At 43.9% G+C, this 21,054-nt stretch overlaps 1 protein-coding gene across 1 annotated transcript in view; it reads right to left on the bottom strand.

Annotated features, from left to right (window-relative positions):
* SUSD5 (sushi domain containing 5) overlaps positions 1-21,054 on the bottom strand; it is a 39,335-nt gene that overhangs the window by 12,404 nt on the left and 5,877 nt on the right. Inside the window, exons 2-4 of the mRNA XM_033132468.1 lie at positions 20,162-20,339; positions 15,441-15,559; positions 6,269-6,457 (exon numbers count right to left, since the gene is read on the bottom strand). Of these exons, the coding sequence (XP_032988359.1) occupies positions 6,269-6,457; positions 15,441-15,559; positions 20,162-20,339 (486 nt within the window). The remainder of the gene's footprint in view (positions 1-6,268; positions 6,458-15,440; positions 15,560-20,161; positions 20,340-21,054) is intronic.

The raw sequence follows: 21,054 nt of genomic DNA, 5'->3' as shown, positions 1-21,054 counted from the left end.
TCCCATCTGTAAACTGGAACAAGCCATTTCTATCTACTCTCAGACATGTGAAGATTAAATGAGATAAAGTATGCAAAACTCCTCCTGTGGAAAGGGGCACAAGGAGACTCAGGGAGGATGGAAATGTTCTTTATTTTGGTGGTGGTGGGGGTTTCAGCTCAGAGACCTTTCTACTTTGTGGGTACAGTTTATTGTATGCAAATTACACCTCAATAGGATTGTTAAAAAAAATGGAATAACAATGAAAAAGCTCCCAGGATAGAGATGGCATGGAGCAAGTTTGGTATGGTTTATGACAGCTGTGTTCTTGGTGCCTAACGGGAATGTGTGCTGTCTCCACAGCTGTGACAAACTGGGGAAAGGAAAAAGAAAGGCGACTCAGAGGTGGTGGGGCCAGTAGAGTGAGGTCAAACTCGGTGTCACTCACTTCCCTAATTTTATAGACCAGAGAATACAAACAGAACCCATGGAGTCTGCTGTGGAAAGTCTTAGGGGTCTTTCAGAGCCTGTCTTCACACTTGGCAGAGTCCCTTTGTCAGGGCAAGTTTTAAAGGAGGAACAAGGGACAAGTCATAATGGAAGAGTCCATGAATCTCTCATTTCCTGGGTTATCTGTCTATGCTACTCATGCCAGCAACTCTTCTCTCCCACCCCAACCACAGAGGTGGGATAAAGAACCTCCCCCGCCACCCAGGGCAGAGGCCAGAGGACGACTGAAGTCAGGAGAGAACAGTGGTGATGAAGGCAACGTGAGGTCAGGGGAGTGGGTAGGCAAATGGTCAGGTGCCAAGGGCACCTCGAGGGCCCCTGAGGAAGGCCACAAGTGGGACTCCATGGGCACCAACAGTGGGGTTATGTGGCCGGGGGGCCCACCTGGAGTGCTGGGAGGTCAGAGACTGTTCTTAGGGTGCAAATGGCCAGAGAGAAAACATGGCTTTGAAGATGGATATGGGACTTGGCATAATAAGAAGCCCAAAGAAAACCAAATGTACATAGCATGGAGGTCTCCTGCATACACACTTTAGGAGCAAAACATTGGGATTTTTCTGTAATTAGGGCAACGACCAATTATAGTTAGGTATTGGCAACGTTAGTGAGGTATGACAGACATTTTGGGCCGCCCAACTGGGAATGGAAACCAAGAAGATGTGTGGATTTGGACAGGAGAATGGAAAACTTAAATAGCCAGAATCAGACTCAGACTCTAGGAACCAATACTAGAGAAATTCTAACACTCAGAGGGGAGAAAAATGGCAGTTAAATAAATCCTCATCCATTTAGATTAATGGTCAAGGCTAAAAAAATAACTCCCCTGTGTTAAAAAAAGCACCACCGCCACTTGAGGCTGGACCTTAATGTTGCAGTGAACATACCACCCGGGCTGTGTGTGGCTGAGGTGCCCTCCTGCACCAGCCACTACCCCCCCCCAGGCGTGCATGCCCCTTTGGGTTCATTCCTACTCATCATTCCAAATTTTAAATTTCAGCAAGCTCATCCAGGCAGGTCCCACCTCACCAATGGATTATTATTATTATTGTTTTAAACCAGTGCTCCACCGAATTGATGGAGCAACTCCGTTCTCCATTGCAGTAGAAGCTGTTGGTGTTACGCCGTCTCCCAGCTGCTGTGAGTGTGGGCAGCTCATGGCTCACAGTTACCCCCTTCTCTAGAGAATTGCCCTGGGTGGAATGGGACCCCTCCCATGGAAGGTTCCGTGCCACATGCCCCCCCACGCCCAGTATCCCGCAACCAATGACAGACTGATATGGAGGAACCCAAGGCTGGTTCCCTTGCTCCCAAGTAGGACCGACCCTCTGGTGTAATTCATGCTTCACTGCTCCCCGTGGGAATCCAGCTGAGGCCACGTCCTTAACTCCTTCCCTCCGTCAACTATCCTGCTTTCCTAACCCCCTTTCTCACTCAACAAACCATGTTCGCCCCAATAGGCTGTTTTCAGAGAATCTGACCCAAGTATCCAGCCAGGATGCAAATGCACCGACAATGACAAATTTGAACAAAATAGTCCTCATGATAGTCCGGATCCCCGAGCCCTTAGAATCTCTGAGACGAAACTCGTCCTGGGAACCAAGTTATTTTAAGTCGTGACCTCCAAGACACTCGAGCCTGAGGCTCTCTGGACCTGAAGAGGTCGTGCAGGGAATAAAGGGCAGGGACCCTATGTCACCTCAACAGAGGAGCCCCGGGGGCATTGTATAGGGGCAGGTCTATCAGAGGGCTTGGCCTGGGCTCCAGCAACTCACAAGGAAATAGAAGGAGATATTGTGGGGTCAGGGTGGGGGACAGTCCTTGACAGCCACACAACGTGCAGGGACGGTCAGTGGTCAGTCCAGAGGGGACGAGTGCTCCCTGGAGAACTGAGGCAGCTCGGACCACAAGTACAGAAGGCCTGGGAGGCACACATGAGAAAGTTACCAGCTGCTTGTCCATGACATCCCCATCTAGTCCTAAAGCCGCAGGGGCCTTTCCAGAAGGACCAGCTGCTGGTCTCCAGAATCCTAGATGCCTGCTGGCAAAGACAAACTTCTCGCCCAAGTAACAGACAGTTGAAATCATACACTTCCTTTGATTACTTACTGTACCAGGAGCCAGAGTCAATAACACAAGGAAAGGCGGAGGAGCCAGTGTCACGCACAAATCCTTTTAGATCGCTTAAGTGAGAGGCCTAAATACCCTCCTTGATCAGCAAGAAAATGAAAGGGAGAGGACAAGTATCCACGGAGCCCAGACCTATCACAGGTCCTGTTCTAAGTGATGGACTGCAGGAACCTCATGGGGTACCTCTACGTCATAAATAGTATCCGTTGTTTCACAGGAGCAAATTAAGGCTCAGGGAAGTGAAGACAATTGACTTCCAGTTTCCCTTCTCTTCTAAGGCTGTCCATTGTCATCTAAAGAAGCTGAAGTCTCTCTCATTGTAAAAAGCAGGCAAGCCAACAAAACCAACCCTCCCCCCACCCACCACCTCTTGGGTCCCCTGATCCTCTTCCAGCTCTAGCCTACTTCGTGAACAGCAGAAATTCGAGAATGAGTTGTCTGTCCCTGGCTTTCTTCCTGACTGTCTGACTCGTTTCCGTATTCACCGCAGTGTGGCCCAGGTGCAGCCCACTCCCCATACACACACTCAAAATACAAGGCCACCAGAACCTTCTTGTAACGTGACGCCAGAGCACACATTTCAGCTTTTGTTTACGTGATCTCTGCAGGCTTTGAGCATTTCTTCCTCCTGGAAACACACGCTTCCTTTAAAATTTCACCTTCTGCAACACCTATTTCCCAGCTTTCCCTCCTACCTCATCATCTCCTGCTTCTCTGTCTCCTTTGAGGCATCCGGTTTACTAGAGTTCCCTTTACGGTTGGGGCAGTTTTGCTCAACTTTGTATACACAGTACCTAGGACCCTGCCAAATGAAAGGATGTGGCATGAGTGAATGAATGAATGGCCCACCAGCCTGGAGTACAAGGAAAGTTGTTATCCAAATCCACATGTTTGACCCATTCCCCCAAGATGATTTTCCTTCAATTTGAAACAGCTCCCTAATCAAAAAAGTTAATGTTCACTGGAAAAATACATGCAAAATGGGGGGAAATACCTGATGATGATATTCTTGTAATACACACACACACACACACACACACACACACACACACACCACACTTCACATAATGGCACAGAGACTTTAAATGTTAAATCTACAGAGTAATGAAAACTGTAATATACTCAGTATACTCAGCCAAGTATAGAAACCAAAATTCCTGCCCAGCAGCTGAAAGCTCTAATAACTCTGCTTTGCAGTGAGAAAATAAACACCATTTCAGACACACAAAACCTGCATTTAGTTCTCACTCTACTGGGGCCAGTAAACAACCCATTTGGCTGGTGGGTGTGGCTCATGGGATGGTGGGCCCTCAGGGCCTCACCAGAAACACCGGCCAGCTCATTAACCATCTCGGGGTGAATATGGGTCTGCTCTGAGGTGATACATTCAACAAACAGGAATGCTCCCGCCTGATGACTGATTTCCTCGGACAGGTCAGAACTGGCAAGGAGCTCTGCCACCAAGCAGCAGCACAGGGGAAAGAGGAAGAAAGTGCCAGGAGATGGCTCAAATTGTGCTTCTAGAACCTGGCCCGGTCTGTAACCTGTCATTAATATACAACAAGGCAAGTAGAGATGCTGAGAGGACATATTTTAGAAGCTTTTGTAACAATCTGACCAGCGAATTCTACGCCTATTGAACAACAAAAAAATTGTGCTTATATTTGGAATGTCTTCATGTTAGTTTTATCTTAATTCGCTTTTATTGCATTGGACTAAAGTATCAGTTGGCTAATGACTGGAAAAAAATTTTAATGGTTCACTGAAAATTTGAAGGCAGTAAAATAGACAATAATAATAATTTAAAAACTATTCATTAAAAGACACTCACAGAATGGGAGAGAATATTTGTAACACATTAATTAAGAAAGTCTTATGTAAAAAAGAAATTCTACATGATGTAAATAATCAATTAGAAAAATGGGCAAAAAACGTGGACAGATACTATACTAAGGAAATGGGATGCCTGGTTAACATGTGTTAAGTGTTCAGCCAGAAAAATGAATGCTCCAAGTTACCACAGAGGAGTCCCCAGATTGTCGCAAAGGTGAAATCTTACGGTCCTGAAGGCTGGTGAGGACGCTGAACAAAAAAACTCCCATACACCGCTGATGGGACAGGAAACTGGTTAAAATACTTCAGAGAACTCTTGGCAGTGGCCACTAAAGCTGAAGACACACCTCCCCCGGCTTAGCAATCCCACTCCCACAAACCAACAGAAATGTGTTCACGTGGGAACCAAATGATGCGGATGAGAAATCATGGCAGTGTAGTTTGTGATGGCCACAACTTACAAACAAGCCAGCTGTCTACCAGCAGCCTGGAGAAATAACCGGTGGTAGAGTCACACTATGGATGGTGGATAGCAGTGAAGACAACCAACTACAGCTCAGGCAACAACGTGTCCTTGCAGACAGGACAGTGCCCTAGTCTCGTCATGGTTCCCTCATGGGGTCTGGAGGACATTCTAGGGACAAACTGTTATAAATCGTGGTGCTGGCATCATTGCTTTCTATAAAGCAGGTATATATACCCTGCTTGGTACCCAGATATCTTGGGAATGGTCAGGAAGGTGGTCCCTGAAGCAGTCTTGGGGTAAGAGGAGCCCTGTGAGGTCAGGTTACAACTCAGGGTCTGGCATGAGGTCTGTGGTGTAGGAGTCAGAAGCCCTGGTCGGGAGTGGGGAGGCCAGGCCAGGCTATGGCTGTAGATGGTGAATTTTGCTATTGGGAAATTTCTCAGGGGGTTGTATGGGTTGCATGTATGTGTGGCTGCAAAAACCTAGGACCCCCAGGTGTGCGATGATGATGGAGTAGGGACATCTGGGGGAATCCAATCAGGTTTGGGGAGTTCAATGTCCACCAGAAGTCTTTTCAGTCTCTGAATAGTCAGACTCACATGTCTGCCACTGGCTACAGACCAGGGGGTAGAGCAAGGCAGCAGGAGAGCGGCGGGCAATTCTTGTTAGTGGGGACAGTGCCCAGCTGTCTACACAGCTGTCCTGGAGTTCATTTCCCTGCTTCACTACCCACCTCTGACACCCCTGTGAGTTCAGGTGCAATGGAATAGCACTTGCGTGCATGGTTGTGGTCCCACCCTAGTTTACAAGCCCCATGTCCCACAAGAGTCAGTAGTTCTTGTCACAACCCCATAGCCTCGCTCTCAGGGTCCCCACAAGGGTCATGCCCAATCACAGGAATCACCACACTCAGGGAAGCCCAAAGCTGGGGTTCCTCTCCTGCGTTCACGACAATCCTCCTAGCACAGTGTACCAACCGGGGTCATTTTACCATAAGCATTGCTCCCTGGTACTGCAGCCAGCATTGAATGTTAATCGTATTTCCAGGGAAATAAGCCAGAACATTAACCCAAAGTTGGTGCGGTCCTTATCGAAGACGAGAGGGTTTTGTTCACTCTTTACTTCCTGCGCAGAAGATGAAGAACTCAGCTGTGGATACGCTGCATCTGAAATGCTGCAGGAAAACCCAGGTGGACATGGTGCCAGGTCCAGCACTCAGACGAAGGGTCTGAAAGCCTCTTTTCAAAGGGACCTTTGTGGAGGTGAGCCCACCACGTGCTGCCTGCAGACGTGGAGCCACTCTGCTCACAGCGCGAGGGCAGGTGGAGGTGGCCCAGCCCAGGGGTGGCTTACCTTTCCCGCAGGCCTGCACCAGGCCATACCACTCCCCACAGCCGTTACACAGCAAGGTGAAGGCGCTTTCACGGTGACCTGTGACGTGGCCCGGGGCACAAACGTACAGAAGCTCATCTCCCATTTCTACGCCAGTGCGTCCCTGCAGGATGGTGTGTGGGAAAGAAGGCGGGTCTCCACACGGCCTCTCTGAGGAGAAGGAATAATCACAGTTAGCTTTCCCAAAGTATGCAGAACGTTTGCAGCCTGGGGGGAAAACAAACGTAAGAGACAACGTTCCCCCTCTGTGGGTGCCGCCTGCACCCTGAACTGGGATCACAAGGGCTGTTTTTCCTTCACCCTGGCATTCCCAGGGCCTGGCAGAACGCCTGTCACAAATGAGGCACTCGAAAAATATTTATTGAATGAATAAATGTGCTTTTAAAATGTAACTTTGTGTTTTAAAATTGCCAGACAATGTTACACTTTAATGAATAAATGTGCTTTAAAAATGTAATTTTGTGTTTCAAAATTGCCAGGCAATGTTTACCCTTTATGTCTCCTTGAAAGGAAGACCCAGAGACCTATACCCAGCAACAGGCGCACCCCCCCTTTTTTTTTTTTTGCTTTATTTACATAAGTGAATAGGTATTTGTTGTCAAAGTTAAAATGTTATAGACTATAAATACAGCAGAGGGTGGCCCTCTCCTCCTCCGCCAACCTTGACAGTAACACTGTTACCAGTTTGATATATACACATCAATACAGATACAGACATACACAAACACACAGAGGTGGATAGATTGTGTGTGTGCGTGTGTGTGTGTGTGTGTGTGTGTGTTGTGTGGTTTTAATATAATGGGATTATATAATATGTATTACTGAGCACTCACTCTTTATAAAAAACAAACACACAATTTTTAGAGTAGTTTTAGGGTCACAGCAAAATTGAGCAGAAAGTATAGTTAGTTCCTATACCCCCAATCCCACACATGCACAGCCTCCCTAGGATCAAGATCCCACACTAGAGTGGTACATTTGTTACAATTGATGAACCTATATTATTACTCAAAATCACAAAAGCTCTGCAGTTTACATTGGGGTTCACTCTGGGGGGGAAGCCTCACACTTGGATCTGAAGATGGAGAAGAGCCCCCACCGTGCCCTGCAGCCTGTTCCTGACTTTGCCCTCAAGCTGGCCCCAGAGGCAGTCACCGCCCATGTCCGCTTTTCACTCGTTGCCCTAGTTCTCCTATGAGAAGGTTTTTACAGGTGTGAAGAGGAAAGGGGCCATATACTAAACCTGACAAGCTTGGGGTTGGCCCACATGGCAGGCCTGACACACTCGGTGATCAACAGTAACCACACAGGATGGTCTGATAAATTCCTAACTGGGCAGGTCATGGCGGGTAGTCACGTCCCAGGCCTGTAGCTTCCTTAGCAAAGGTCAGTCTTTACCTTAAGTGAGCGCCGTCCACTGTCCACTGTCTTATGCATCTAGGATAACATACCTTTGACATGGCAGAGTGATTTTCTTTTCCAGACCCTTCCAAGGCACAACCGCAGGCACCAGAACACAAGACCTCAGAACCCTCATTGTTACCTGGTTCCCCACACACCACCTCTATGTGCTGTAAATGTTACTTAACTCTCCTGTGCTCACCAGTGCAAAAGCACTATGTGTCTCTCTGTTTTACTTTTTATCCAATCCTAGAGATTTCCCCATTTTGCTTTCTCCTGCCCTCTTAATCTATCACCGATGGATTTCATGAAATCCTCTCTATGTCTTATCCTTTGGTCATAATGTATACAATAAGTGGCAAAACTGCCATCCTCTGGAGCATTTTCTCAATCCTTGAGATTTTGCTTCTGGGTATGTCCTCAAAAATTTGCCTTAAATAAACTCTTGTAAAACTTTTCCATAGGCTGGACAGTCTTTCATCAACACTGGTGTGTAGTTTTTACTGGAAATGAGCCTCTAAGAAATGAAGGTAGACTGGTTTGTATTAAAACTTGTAAATTGCTTACTAAAAATCTGTGCTGGTCCATAAAGCAGCCACTAAAGTGCCCATCCAGGGCCAGTGAGGAAGCACAGAAGGTGAGAGGGGGAGAGCCCAAGCCTTCCTCCTACATTGGCAGGAGTCCCCTAGGTCTGCCTCAGGTGAGACCCTTGGCATCAGAGGTCCATGGAACACATCCAAAACAGCGCCACCATGTGGCATGACACTTACATTGATGTTAGTTGAGGGAAGAGGTTCATGGTTATAAGGCTGGGGACCTGGGCCAACCAGGTCAGACTTCCAGCCCCAAGGTGGGCAGTGAGCACTCTTGCTGTGTGTCATTTCAGGTAGCTACAGAGAGAATCAATCCCATTTTATATATATATATATATATATATATATATATATATATATATATATATATATATATGTATATATATGTATATATATGTATATACGTATATATATATGTATATATGTATATATATGTATAAAATCTTAGTGAGTAAGCTTCACATTTCCCACCATTAAGTATGATGCTAGCTGTAGGTTTTCGGATGTTGTTTATCAAGCTGAAGAAGTTCACTTCTATTCCTAGTTGGCTGAGAGTTTTTATCGTGAATGTGTGTTGGTTTTGAAAAATGCTTTTTCTGTATCTATTGATATGATCCACATGTTTTTTTCTTCTATAGCCTGTTGATGTGATGGGTGACATTAATTGATGTTTCAATGTTGAACCAGCGTTGCATACCTAGAATAAATCCCACTTGGTTATGGTTTATAATTCTTTTTATACGCGTATAGTGTTGAATTCAAATTGCTAAACTGAGGATTTGGGCATCTATGTTCATTAGATATTGGTCTGTAGTTTTCTTTTCTTGTAATGTCTTTCTCTCATTTTGGTATTAGGATATTGCTGGCCTCATAGAATGAGTTAGGAAGTATTCCTTCTGCTCCTAACCTCTGGAAGAGATTGTAGAGAATTAGTATAATTTCTTCCTTAAATATTTGGTAGAATTTACCAGTGAACTCATCTGGGCCTGGTGCTTTCTGTTTTGAAAGGTTACTAGTTATTGATTCAATTTCTTTCCTTACATCCTGGATCAGAAACTAGAAGTCTTTTTTCCCCTAGTGTTTTAGAGCTCTTTCCACATTAAAACTATAAATTACCTCAGTCTTTTGAAAGGCTATATTATAGCACACATTATTTAATCATTATACTGACATTTATACTGACTCCAAGTTTTCACTATTATAAACAGTGCTAAAATGAACAGTTCATATGTATATTTTTGTACATATTTCATTAGGATAAATTTCTAGAAGTGGGATTGCTGCATCAAATTCCTTTCAAAAAAAAAAAAGGAAATAATTTTAAATTGAAATTTCCTCTTCTAATTTTTTATGTTGAAAAGGAAAGCCTTTAGTCCTTAGGCTGTCAAATGACCTAACAAGCACATCGCTTAAAAGGAGAGATGCTAAGATGAAAATAGAAAATGCAACTTGTGCTTTAAGCCCTCCTGACTGACCTCACAGCTTGTAGCCTTGGTAGCAATCTCACAAAGAATCATTGCTATGCGTGTGCTTTAACAAGAGAGATTTTGAATGAAAAAGGGTGTGGCGGTACTGTAGGAAGTCAGCACAGAATGTTGCATTTTAACCCAAACTGCCTTGACTGTATAGTCTACGAGATCAACTGTTTATTTCACCTATGTGGCAAGCAGGGGCAGGAAGCCATCTGACAGTGGCCACTAGTCCAGGGGCACCTCCACTGAGGAGAGAAGCATCGACCTTGGGTTCAGTTGGTCTGAGCAGGGCATTTTGAAACATGGACCAAAGTCATCAGCCTCAGTCAAGGTTCGGCTGAATTCCAGCTGGTCTCTCAGGGGCAAAAGGCTCTTTCTCTCCAACATCCTCAGCTGCCTGCAACTTATGCTGGATGTCCCAGTCTTTTCTCCTCTTACCAGGATCTAGTTTGGGAAATTGGATGCTCTTCACCCAACACTTATCACAGGACTGGTAAACACTTTCAGCCTCCCACAGCTCTATCTGTGAAACACAACAGCAACTCTTTGGAGGAAAATCCAGGAGCAGGGTAACTATTTTGAGAGTAAAGGGGAACTTCAGGCCAAATTCACACCCTACCAGACTCATGGGATCTTCTCCCTCAGATATAATTTCCAGAATGGCGTGGGCTAGATTCTGGCTCAGGAAAACCATAATAATGCTCCTGAGAGTCTGGGTACACATATCATATGTTTCTGGATTTCCCACAAATGTTCAAGACAGGAAACACACTGTTTCTTAGGTGGTGTGACTTCAGAAGCTGCAGGAACACAATTCCATGTGTTCACACAACCAAGTTCATGCCAAAAACACCACCCGTGTCCAGGTGCACCTTGAATTAGGTCCTTTCACTAACGTTCCCATCTTAAACCTCACGAGAGAGCTATGGAAAACAGCTGGCTACATACCTGGACCCTGTTCTCCTCTTTAGGGAAACTTATATTTGAGCAGTCTTTACTGCTACTTCTCAATTATTCCACAGGTCGGGATTGTGGTTTGTGGATTTCTGAGACCTTAGAGCTGAGTTTCAACAGTTTCAACATAAAGAGCAATTTCTATTATTTTCCCTTCCAAGGAAAGAGATTTTATAAGCGATCTTGTCTATCAAACAAATAGTACTAATGAACAATGACTCATATTTTCAATGTAAAAGGATGCATTTGCTTGCCATTCAGAGCTTCTGACAACCAGTTTCCACAGTTTACAACTCATACGAAAGCTGATGCTTTTATTCTGAGAAATTTTAAGACTGCCATCATGACTTTTGAAATTATAAAGAAGAGCCTTCAAACCCAGTTATTATTGTTTCACAAACCAAGGGTGTAGAAATTCTGACACACATGCTTGACCTTTCCTCCTTCTTTTTGGTTCACCTAAGCTAGGTGAAGAAGTCATCTTTTGTGCCCACGTCCCTCCCATTGGACTCCACCCAGTACAGAACCAGCCTGTCCTTCTCATTCCATCCGATTTTATCATTAGTTCTCAAACTCGCCATCATTGCATCTCAAACTTGAATGTGCATTAGCCGAAAGGCTTGTAAGCCATACACACACACACACATACACTGCTGTGTTTTTGAGTTTCTGGCTCAGTTGGTCAAGATTAGGGTCCAAGAATTTGCATTTATAACAAGTTCCCAGGTGACATTAACAGTACTGGTCCAGGGATTATCCTTGGAGAACTAGTGCCCCCTGAAAAACAGGCAAACTTAATATTCTCGGTCACGGCCATCAGCAGACATTGCCTCCGGCTTGGCTGGAATGGGGAGCATCAGGGCATTTTTGGAAAAGAGCTCCAGGGAACTTTCTGGGGTGAAGGAAATGTTCTGTCTTGACGGATGATGAGTGATTTTCAGTTTCTTCATACTTTCTACTGCAATCACCAGATGTTCATGTTTACAATTAGAAAACATGTTAAATATGTAAAATGGAGCTAAATGTATAATGACCCCTATCTCATAAGGTTGTTACCGGAATGGAATGAGCTTATGCCCGGTGCCCGGTGCCCGCCTGGAACTTAATTAGGGACATGAATAAACATGAGTTCCATTTCCCAAGTACGTTGGTGACTGATGGTCTTTTGCATCATTCTTCACGTAATGAGGATAATGGAATGCCCAGTTCCTTCACTCCAAATATAGCCAAGTACATGATGGCTGAACAGGAAGTGGGGGGAAGAAGGGCAAGACAGAATGTTTATAAGAACCATCAGAACATGGACCCATTGGCACCATTTCTCTGGTTGCGCAGACACTTGCTGTTCCTGGGAACTGACTGTGCATCAGAACTGATCTAGCACAGGTATATGGAATGGAAGACCCCAGTCCGGGGAAAGCCAGACCTGACGCCGTCTGGGCCTAGGTGTGTGGATGGCAGAGGCGGGAGCATCACTGCTAACCGTGATGAGGATTATCTGGTTCTTCAGGCACTTCAGGCCTGCCCAGCACAGCTACTCAAGCCCCTAGGGATGTTCTAAACCCAGCTCACCCGCCTGAAGCCCTAGTACCATGGCTTACCCAGGGCTAGTCCTGAACCACTCACTGGGCCTTTGCGCCACCGGTTCTGTCTGCATTGTCTTCTCCTCCCGTTCCTAACTGTTGTTTCCAGAAACAAAATCCTCAAATTCTGCCTCACTGCCACTGCCTCAGGAAGTCTCTCTAATTACCCTTCTCTTCTGTGTCATGGAAATGCATTCATCTTTTACTTAGACACTGTCAACTTTTTGACAGTAGGAATGAAACCTTTATATCTATCTATCTATCTATCTATCTGGCCATCAATCTACCTAAAGCAGCCACAAGTCTGAGCACTGGCCTTTGCAGTACCCAGGACAAATAAACAAACGGCCATTGCCAGGTCAATGGTAATTAGCACAGAATCTTCCACACTCCCTTGGGAGACCCTGAACTAAATAAGTTCTATCAGGTGCTCAAAGCATTGCGATTGGTTCCAGGCTCCAGATCACCGCTGGAGAGTTTCCCCAAAGCCAATTCTGAGGCCCGGGGCCTCCTCCAAGAAGACCTGAGAATCGGCTCCTCTCATCCTGTCAAAAATTCCTGACTGCTCCCAAGATGAGCATCCAGCTCTCTTCTTGATGACATAAAGGAAGGGAGTAATTCTATTTCTGTTTTTAAGGGAAGTACAGGCATGCAGGGAAAGTGGAATGCAGTGCTAAGAAGGTGAGGTGGGCTGGTGGGCAGAGCAGCCTGGCCAGCCCTGGTTTAGCGGGGAAGAAACAGAAGCACACCCAGAGTAGAGCCTTGTGGGTACCCTCTAGACCCCACGCCGTCCTCCCCCGACAAGCTGCCAAGAGAAGCAAAGCCAGAGAACCCAAGTGGAGGCAGCTTATTTCATCAGCATCCAGTTGGTTAAAAATAACTTCACTTATTAGTTTAAGTGAGATCACCACAGGACTGGAAATTCACTCTCTGTGAAACAAAAATACTGGAAGGAAAATGGGAAAAGTCTACATTCATAATGAACTTTAGTTCAAAAAAAGAAAACATAGGAGGAAGCTGTCTGAATGTCCCACAGGCTCTGTTTTCCTTCTGGGCTCTTTATAAGGCACATGTCTGCCGTTTTTGGAGTTAGCACACTTCACTGCTTCTGTCTTGCCAAAGAAAAGCAACAGCACGGAGCTAAGCAGGACGGGGCATCATGTGGAAAAAGGCAACTTTTGGAGATGATACTGCCCTGGGGTGTATGCTGAACCAGAACTCATCTACATTCCCGCCATAGGAACCCCAAGGAACTGCCTGTTGTCAGCTTTGCTAAGACGCTACCCGTTCCTTCAGCACACAAATTTCCCCGTTGACTGTGCTGTCAACAAAGGCTCCACTGAGGAAAGGCAGCAGCTCCACTGAGCAGGGCGGTGGACTGTGTGTGAGCAGCTTACGTGCTCTTTCTAAAGGACGAAAGGCAGAAGAACAGGCACAGAGCTCTCTCTGAGTGATCCCAGGGATCCATCCTGCTTTTCTAGAAAGCCCGAGAGAGCAGCCCTCACTCAGCATGCATTCCTGAGTCCCACCTGAGACTCCTCACAAATCAGGCCCTGTAACACCAAGACTCCAGTCTTTTCCACATTGCCCCTCTCCATCGACTTGGAGGTGAGGGGAGGCCAGGCTAGGCTCAGACAAATTGCCCTGGGATTCAGGGCTCTTGAACACTTTGTAATGAACCACACACAGTGCTCGCTCCGCTAAAATGGCGTCAGGCTTCACATACTCGTACATTCACAGGAGTCGTGAATGTGCTTCACGGGTTGGTTCCCCATGACTCAGATTTGGGGTTTTTTTTGGTTTTGTTTTATGAGGGGTTCTTTTTGCTGTTGTCATTTTTGGAGGAGTATGTAGAACACTTTATTTTTTTGACATGTTTAATTTTTATATGATTTCAAAGCTATAGAAAGGTTGTAAAAATAAGGAACTCCCATAAAATCCTTTATCTAGATTTGAAACCAATGTGTTTTCATTTTGCCCCATTTGCTTTATCAATCTTCTAGACAGAAAGATATAGATACAGAGACACAAATATATACCATACAAATATATAAATATGTGCACCTATACTGTAATTCTTTTCTGAACAACTTGAGAGTAAGCTGTAGATCTGATGTCCTTTTGTCCCTAAGAACATTGGTATATATTTTCAAGAACAAAGATATTCTCTTATATAACTGCAGCACAGTTACTGAAATCAAGAAAAATTAAGCATCGATACAATACTATTATCTAATTTATAATTCATATTCAGATGTCATCAATTATGGCTATTTTCTCCTTGGCCAGGATATAATCCAGGATCACAAATTGGATTTCATTGTCAAGTCCTTTTAGTCTATTTTAATCTAGAACAGTTGCTTAGACTGTCTTTGTCTTTCTTACCCTTCACATTTTTTAGAGTATAGATAAGCCAGTCGTTTTGTAGGCTCTTTCTTAATTTGAGTTTGGGCTAATACTTTTCTCAGGATTAGGTTCAAGTTATGCATTTTGGGCAGGAATACTATTGAATTGGAGCTGTGTTCCTTTGCACTAGATCAGCAGGCATATTATATCGGTTCGGCAATAACTCAATTTTGGAGTCACCATCCTGGCTTTGACCTTGGTGCCCTACAGGATGTGAAAGGATGTTTCCAACTTCTGGCTTCATGCGGCACAATGGTGGGCAAAAAGGGCACACACCTGCATACACACAACCTGTTTGAAGGCCAGTGAGGTGGAAAGCCCAGGCTATCCTGTTAGATGATGAGAAGTACAAGGCTCAGTCACCCCTATCACCCCAGGCAACAGCCAGCCAACCTTCAGAAGCAAGGCCACCTAACTAGCAGCTGACAGACTTTTCCGGGAAACTATGGTGACCTACACTGTCTCCAGAGATCCCCTGCACATGGAGTCAAAGTTATCCTCCACCTCTGTCACTGTGGACTTTGCTTCGTATTTCACCATTGCTTGGTCCGCTTCCTTTCTCTATCCACTTCCCACTGTCCTATTGGCTTTTCTTTGGAAGGACTTCCTGATACACCATGTTCAGTGTATCCTCATCTCCAGGTCTGCTTCTAGAGAGCGCAACCTAAGATGGCAACCCCCATGAGCACATCCTCTAGACCCTTACAAAGGCTCTGGCACTGACCTTCATCCTTAATACAAAGGGCATTGTATGTACCACCAGGAGCCGGGTTGCTCTCAATTCTCACATCGACAGCTCTCATGATTTGCTGTTCACCACTCCCCTTGCTACATACGGTTGTCCTGAAACAGACAAAGAAGACACTGGGTTAGGAGAACTAAAAATGGAAAAGAACATTCTTTTCTGCTGTCAGTTTGGAATCAGCAGAGTTTTTTCTGATACAGAAGCTTTGGCTGAAAGCATTAGTATAGAAACACTCTCCCCAAAAGTCTAAAATCAGGAAGATATAGATGATGCTTGAGTTGAGGTCATATGTATCAATTCAAGTTTCAGAGGTAATATATTGTCAATCTCTTTTAGTATATGTTTGTTTTTCTTTATTTCATAATATTCTGCTCTTCTCTTTATTAGTTCCCTTCTTTATGAAGGGGTTTGTTTTGCTATTCTTTGTTATATTTCTTGAGATGGATCGTTAGTTCAAGAATCTTCAGCCTTTTTCCTCCTTTAACACAAGCATTTAGTGCTTTGCATTTCCCTCAAGGTAGCTTTAGTAGCATTCCATGGGTTTGAGTATATTATATTTTTAATATCATTCAGTTCTACTTACATGTTAATTTCCATCACAATCTATTTTTGTCGCATGAGTTACTTAGGGATATCTTTTGTAAACAGCAAATAGTGAATTTTTAAAAATCCATCTTGGGCCGGCCTGGTGGCTCAGGCTGTTAGAGCTCCATGCTCCTAACTCCGAAGGCTGCCGATTCGATTCCCACATGGGCCAGTGGGCTCTCAACCAAGGTTGCCAGTTCTCAATTCCTCGAGTCCTGCAAGGGATGGTGGGCTCCGCCCCCTGCAACTAAGATTGAACACCGGCACCTTGAGCTGAGCTGCCTCCTGGATGGCTCAGTTGGTTGGAGCGCATCCTCTCAACCACAAGGTTGCCGGTTCAACTCCCGCAAGGGATGGTGGGCTGCGCCCCCTGCAACTAGCAATGGCAACTGGACCTGGAGCTGAGCTGCGCCCTCCACAACTAAGACTGAAAGAACAACTTGACTTGGAAAAAAGAAAGTCCTGGAAGTACACACTGCTCCCCAATAAAGTCCTGTTCCCCGTCCCCAATAAAAAAATCTTTAAAAAAATAAAAATAAATGGTTAATTAAAAAAAAAATCCATCTTATCTTTGTTTTTTTAATTGGAGCGTCTCATCTAGTAAATCACAGATCTCTTTCAATTTAAATCTGCCATCTTTCCACTGGTTTTGCACATTCTTCCTTTCTTCTTCTCTTTTCTTTCTCCTATTTTGATTGTTTTAATTCTTCTTCTTCTTTTTTTTTTTTTTTTTTGCATCCTCTGTATCACTATTCTTTCAGTGGTTATCCCAGAAGTTATAACATGCTTCCAAGACTCATTAAAATTTAATATCTCTTTTACCCTCTTCCCCAATTACACAACTTAAAATACTATGTATTAATATACTTAAACTATTTCCTGACTTATACACCATTTTTTAGTGTTTAGTATTTACTGCTTTATGTAATTACAAAATTTCAATTTATGTCCCCCCCATTTACTCTTTCCATTTTCATCCCTTTTGCATCTCTAGCCTTCCACCAGCAATTATTTTCCTCCTGCCTAATGAGCATCCCTTAGTGTTTCTTTTAGTGGAGGTTTGATATAATAATTTTCTTACCTTGTGTCTGTCTGGAAATGTCTTTACTTTATCTTTATCCTTGGAAGATATTTTCATTGGGTATAGTATAGAATTCTAGGTTGGCAGTAATTTTTTTCAGCACTTTGAAGTTATCATTCAATTGTCTTTGGGCTTTCATTGTCGGTTTATTGTTGCTTTTTTGAAGATACTCTTTCTTTTCTTTCTTATTACCTTTGATATTTTTTTCTTCATATTTGACTCTGATTAGTTTGAACACGATGTGCCAAGTTGTGCATTTCTATTTATTTGTCCTACTTTTGCTCTGTAGGGCTTCTTGAATCTGCGCCAGGATGTTTTCTTCTGTTGTGGATAAGTCTCATATTGCTTTTACTGCATCTTCCTTCTCTTTTCCTTTTGGAATTCCAGTCACATGTGTCTTCTTTGCCTTTTACTCTTTCTTCTATATGTTTCATCCTTCATCCTTTTTTCTTCTGTTCTTTATTCTGAATTTCTTCCTCTGAAGTATCTTCCAGTTCACTAATTTTCTCCTTGGCTCTTTTTATTAGGTTGGTGCAAAAGTAATTGCAGTTTTTGCAATTATTTTTAACCTTTTAAATTACTTTTGCACCAACCTAATAATCAGCTGTTAGATCTATCCATTAAATTCTTAATTTCAGTTATGGTATCTTTCATTTCTAGAGTTTCCATTTGGTTATTTTTATAGCTTTCCATCTTTTGCCAAAATTCTCCTTGCCTCTTGTATCTTTGAACAATATAAAGAGTTAAAGTCTGCATCTATCAATGCTAATATCTAGAGTTTCTATTTACTATTTTTATTCTTGTTGCCTTGACTCCTCATGTGACTGGATATTTTATATTGTGTGACAAATCCTATATTTGCTAAAATTATTTGTGGAAATCAATTGCTTAGAATAATGTTATCTCCCTCAAGATATGATTTTTAAAATCAGTTCTGCTAGCTATGTAGAGCACTGGAACTCCAGTATCATCTCAATCCAAATTCATGGTTTCAGAGGATTTGAAGCTATGCTACAGCTCCTCTGAGAGCCTGTGTCCTTGCAGTTTACTCTTACTCCTGGGGTACAGCCCTGCAATGTCCCAACTCAAAGCAAAAGGACTCCCCAGACCTACACATAACCTGAATTCAAATTTCTGTCTTTCTAGTTCTACAAGGCTATCTAAATTGCTAATCAGCTTTTCTGCCACCGTTTATGAAATCTGCAAAGGGTCCCAGGAGATAAGTGGCCCCACCATTCTAGACCTCCATCTTCCTATGAATTTATGTATATACTCAAAATAAATTCATGGAGATACAGATCACATCTATTATATGCCTACTATGTCATCAATTGTGAGATGCACTGTATATTTAATAACTGGTTTTTGGTAGGAAGGGAGGACGGCGGTGATGGAAAGACTCACAGTGAAATAAATGGATATACCAATGGTTAGATACTTCTTGGTTCCAGTAACATTAAAATGGAAAACCTATTTTTAACATGTCATGTAGTAAATATATAAAGTAAGTATGTTTTCTTTATAAAGAAATATCATCTTAGCAATGTAGAGATCCACTAAGATGTCTTAACACTTCATAGCAAACCCAGTAATGGATCTTCCAATGACTCAGTCCTGATTTGTAATGCCTGGAAGACCTAAGCCTGGCTCCAAACTGGCTCTTCAGAATCTCTGAATACCCTGGTTGTCTGTTGCAGTGATGGTAAGAGTTATCAAAAATATCCACACTTGACTACATTATGGAAACATGCATGCACAGGACATGTTTTGTCTATTTAGGAAGCTGGATGTGAAAATATAAGGCAGAGAGGGCCACAGTTCCAGATTCACTGAAAAACTTTGGATGTAGCCTCAGTTATCCTCATTATTCAATTGCTGCTTCACATGTGGCACATTTGGAGACATGAGTCAGCATGGTTGTGTGTGTTTTCTATGGCCATCTGCCAGGCAGACATCTTCAGGGTGATTATCAACCAAAGTATTCTTGGAGACTGTTTTGCTCTTTCACATTCCTGTGGTGTAAAGGAGAAAGTGGAATGGCTCCTGCTTTCTCTGAATATGACTAAAGAAGAAGTTAACAGCACTAATGGGAAGTTTTCTCCTAGCTGGCCACAAGATTTACTTCTCCACAAGGATTCCATGGGTCAAGAACTCAGACAGGGCACAACTGAAATGGCTCGTCTCTTCTCTATAATGTCTAAAGCCCGAACTGGGGAGACTTATAGGCTGGTGACAACTCAACAGGTGAGGGCTAGAATCACCGGGAGGCATCTTCACTTACGTTTCCAGCAGTTCATTCTGTATATTGGCCAGGACATCAGTTGGGGCTATTGGTGAGAGCACCTACATGGGGCATCTCCATGTAGCCTGGGCTTCCTCAGCGTATAGCCATCTCAGGATAGTTAGACTTCTTACAGGGCATCTCAAAAGTGAGTGTCCCCAGAAACCCAGGCATGAATGTCTCCGACCTAATCTCAGAAGTCACATAGTATCACTTCCACTGTGTTCTATCGGTTGAGGGAATGCTATACTATGCCTGATTCAAAGGGAGGGGACATAGACCCCACTTCTCTATGGGAGCAAAATGAAAGAATTTGTGAGCATATTTCAAAACCTCCACACCATCTTCCTACTCGTGCAGGTAGGACATGCAGGTGCATGTCCACAGAGAAAAGCAAATAAAAAATATATACCAAACAACTAAGAGTCATTACCTCTGAAGTAGGGAAGAAGAGAGAAACTCACTTTGTACTTTATATGTATCTGTATTATTTGAAATTTTCACAAGCATGTATTATTTTTATAGCTTAAAAAGGAAATTCAAAATAACAAAATAAGGGGGAAAAAACTGTGACAGAACTCCAGAAAAATGTTTTTATATGAGAACTCAAAACAAGAATCCACAGGAAGCACTGCGCACTGCATTTTGCCTATCTTGGTGCCTCAATCAAACAATTATTGAGCTCCCAAATAAGCCCTGGTGGGGCAGTTAGATGAGTTGGAAGAACAGCCTTCCCTAGCTTCCCTGACTTACCCCAGGGTGCCATCCGCCAGCCAGCCCGTGGTGCACACTGGGAAGGTACAATCCTGGACCACTCTCCGCAACTCCTCTGCAGACACCAGGTGAGCGCCTCTGCTCTTGCAGGAAAGCCGAGCCGCCTCCAGTTCAAGGCCTTGAGAGCCATTTTGAGACTCCAGCACAAAGAGCTTCCCTGTGTGGGGACAAGCATGAGCACAGGCTGACTCCAGGATCCACAGGAATTTAATCTCAGTAAACTCACTCTCTGGTAGATGTCTGTCCTACTTGCCTGAATACCCAAGTGTAGCAACTACCCCATGGCACTCATCCTTGGGACCAGGTGATGACAATCACACTGGGGTTTTAATCCATTTTTTGCTCTTGTCTTTTAAAAAAGAATAATAAAGAATTAACCATCTGCGCAGGCATGTTTATCTGAATTAGCCCTTCAAATGTTTCTTTTAAAAAGGTGTTTTTTACAAACACCATGTTGTAAAGCTCCGTGTCCTAGGTTCCCCTCAGTTGGGTCACTTGTCCAAAGCACGGATGGAGGGCTTAGCTCTGCCTTCCTTCTCCTGCCCCAGTCCTGGAGTGACCGAATTCATCACAGGTTGCTTCTCTCCTCTCTGTCCCTCTGTCTTAAGACATTATCAGGCCTTTCTCCACAAGGAGTTCACTTCATTTCTCCCCAATGGGACAAGATAGCAGCGGCCATGTCTGGTGCACAGTGTCTTCCTGCAGCACATCAATACATGGTCAATAGTAGGCCTCAAAACACATGTGGTAGACGGGTAGGATAAGAAGGTGAATTCAGGCAGAGGTGGAAGCTGAGGCTGAAAGCAAAAGAGAGCTTTAGGCAAGAAATCTATGGTTCAGGAGGGAGCGCTTTGGTCCCAAGGAGTCTACTG

This window comes from Rhinolophus ferrumequinum, chromosome 17 (assembly GCF_004115265.2).
Source record: "Rhinolophus ferrumequinum isolate MPI-CBG mRhiFer1 chromosome 17, mRhiFer1_v1.p, whole genome shotgun sequence".
NCBI classification, from domain to species: Eukaryota; Metazoa; Chordata; class Mammalia; order Chiroptera; family Rhinolophidae; genus Rhinolophus; species Rhinolophus ferrumequinum.
Note: the sequence above shows the minus strand (reverse complement) of the source record. Positions and strands in the feature narration are given on the sequence as shown.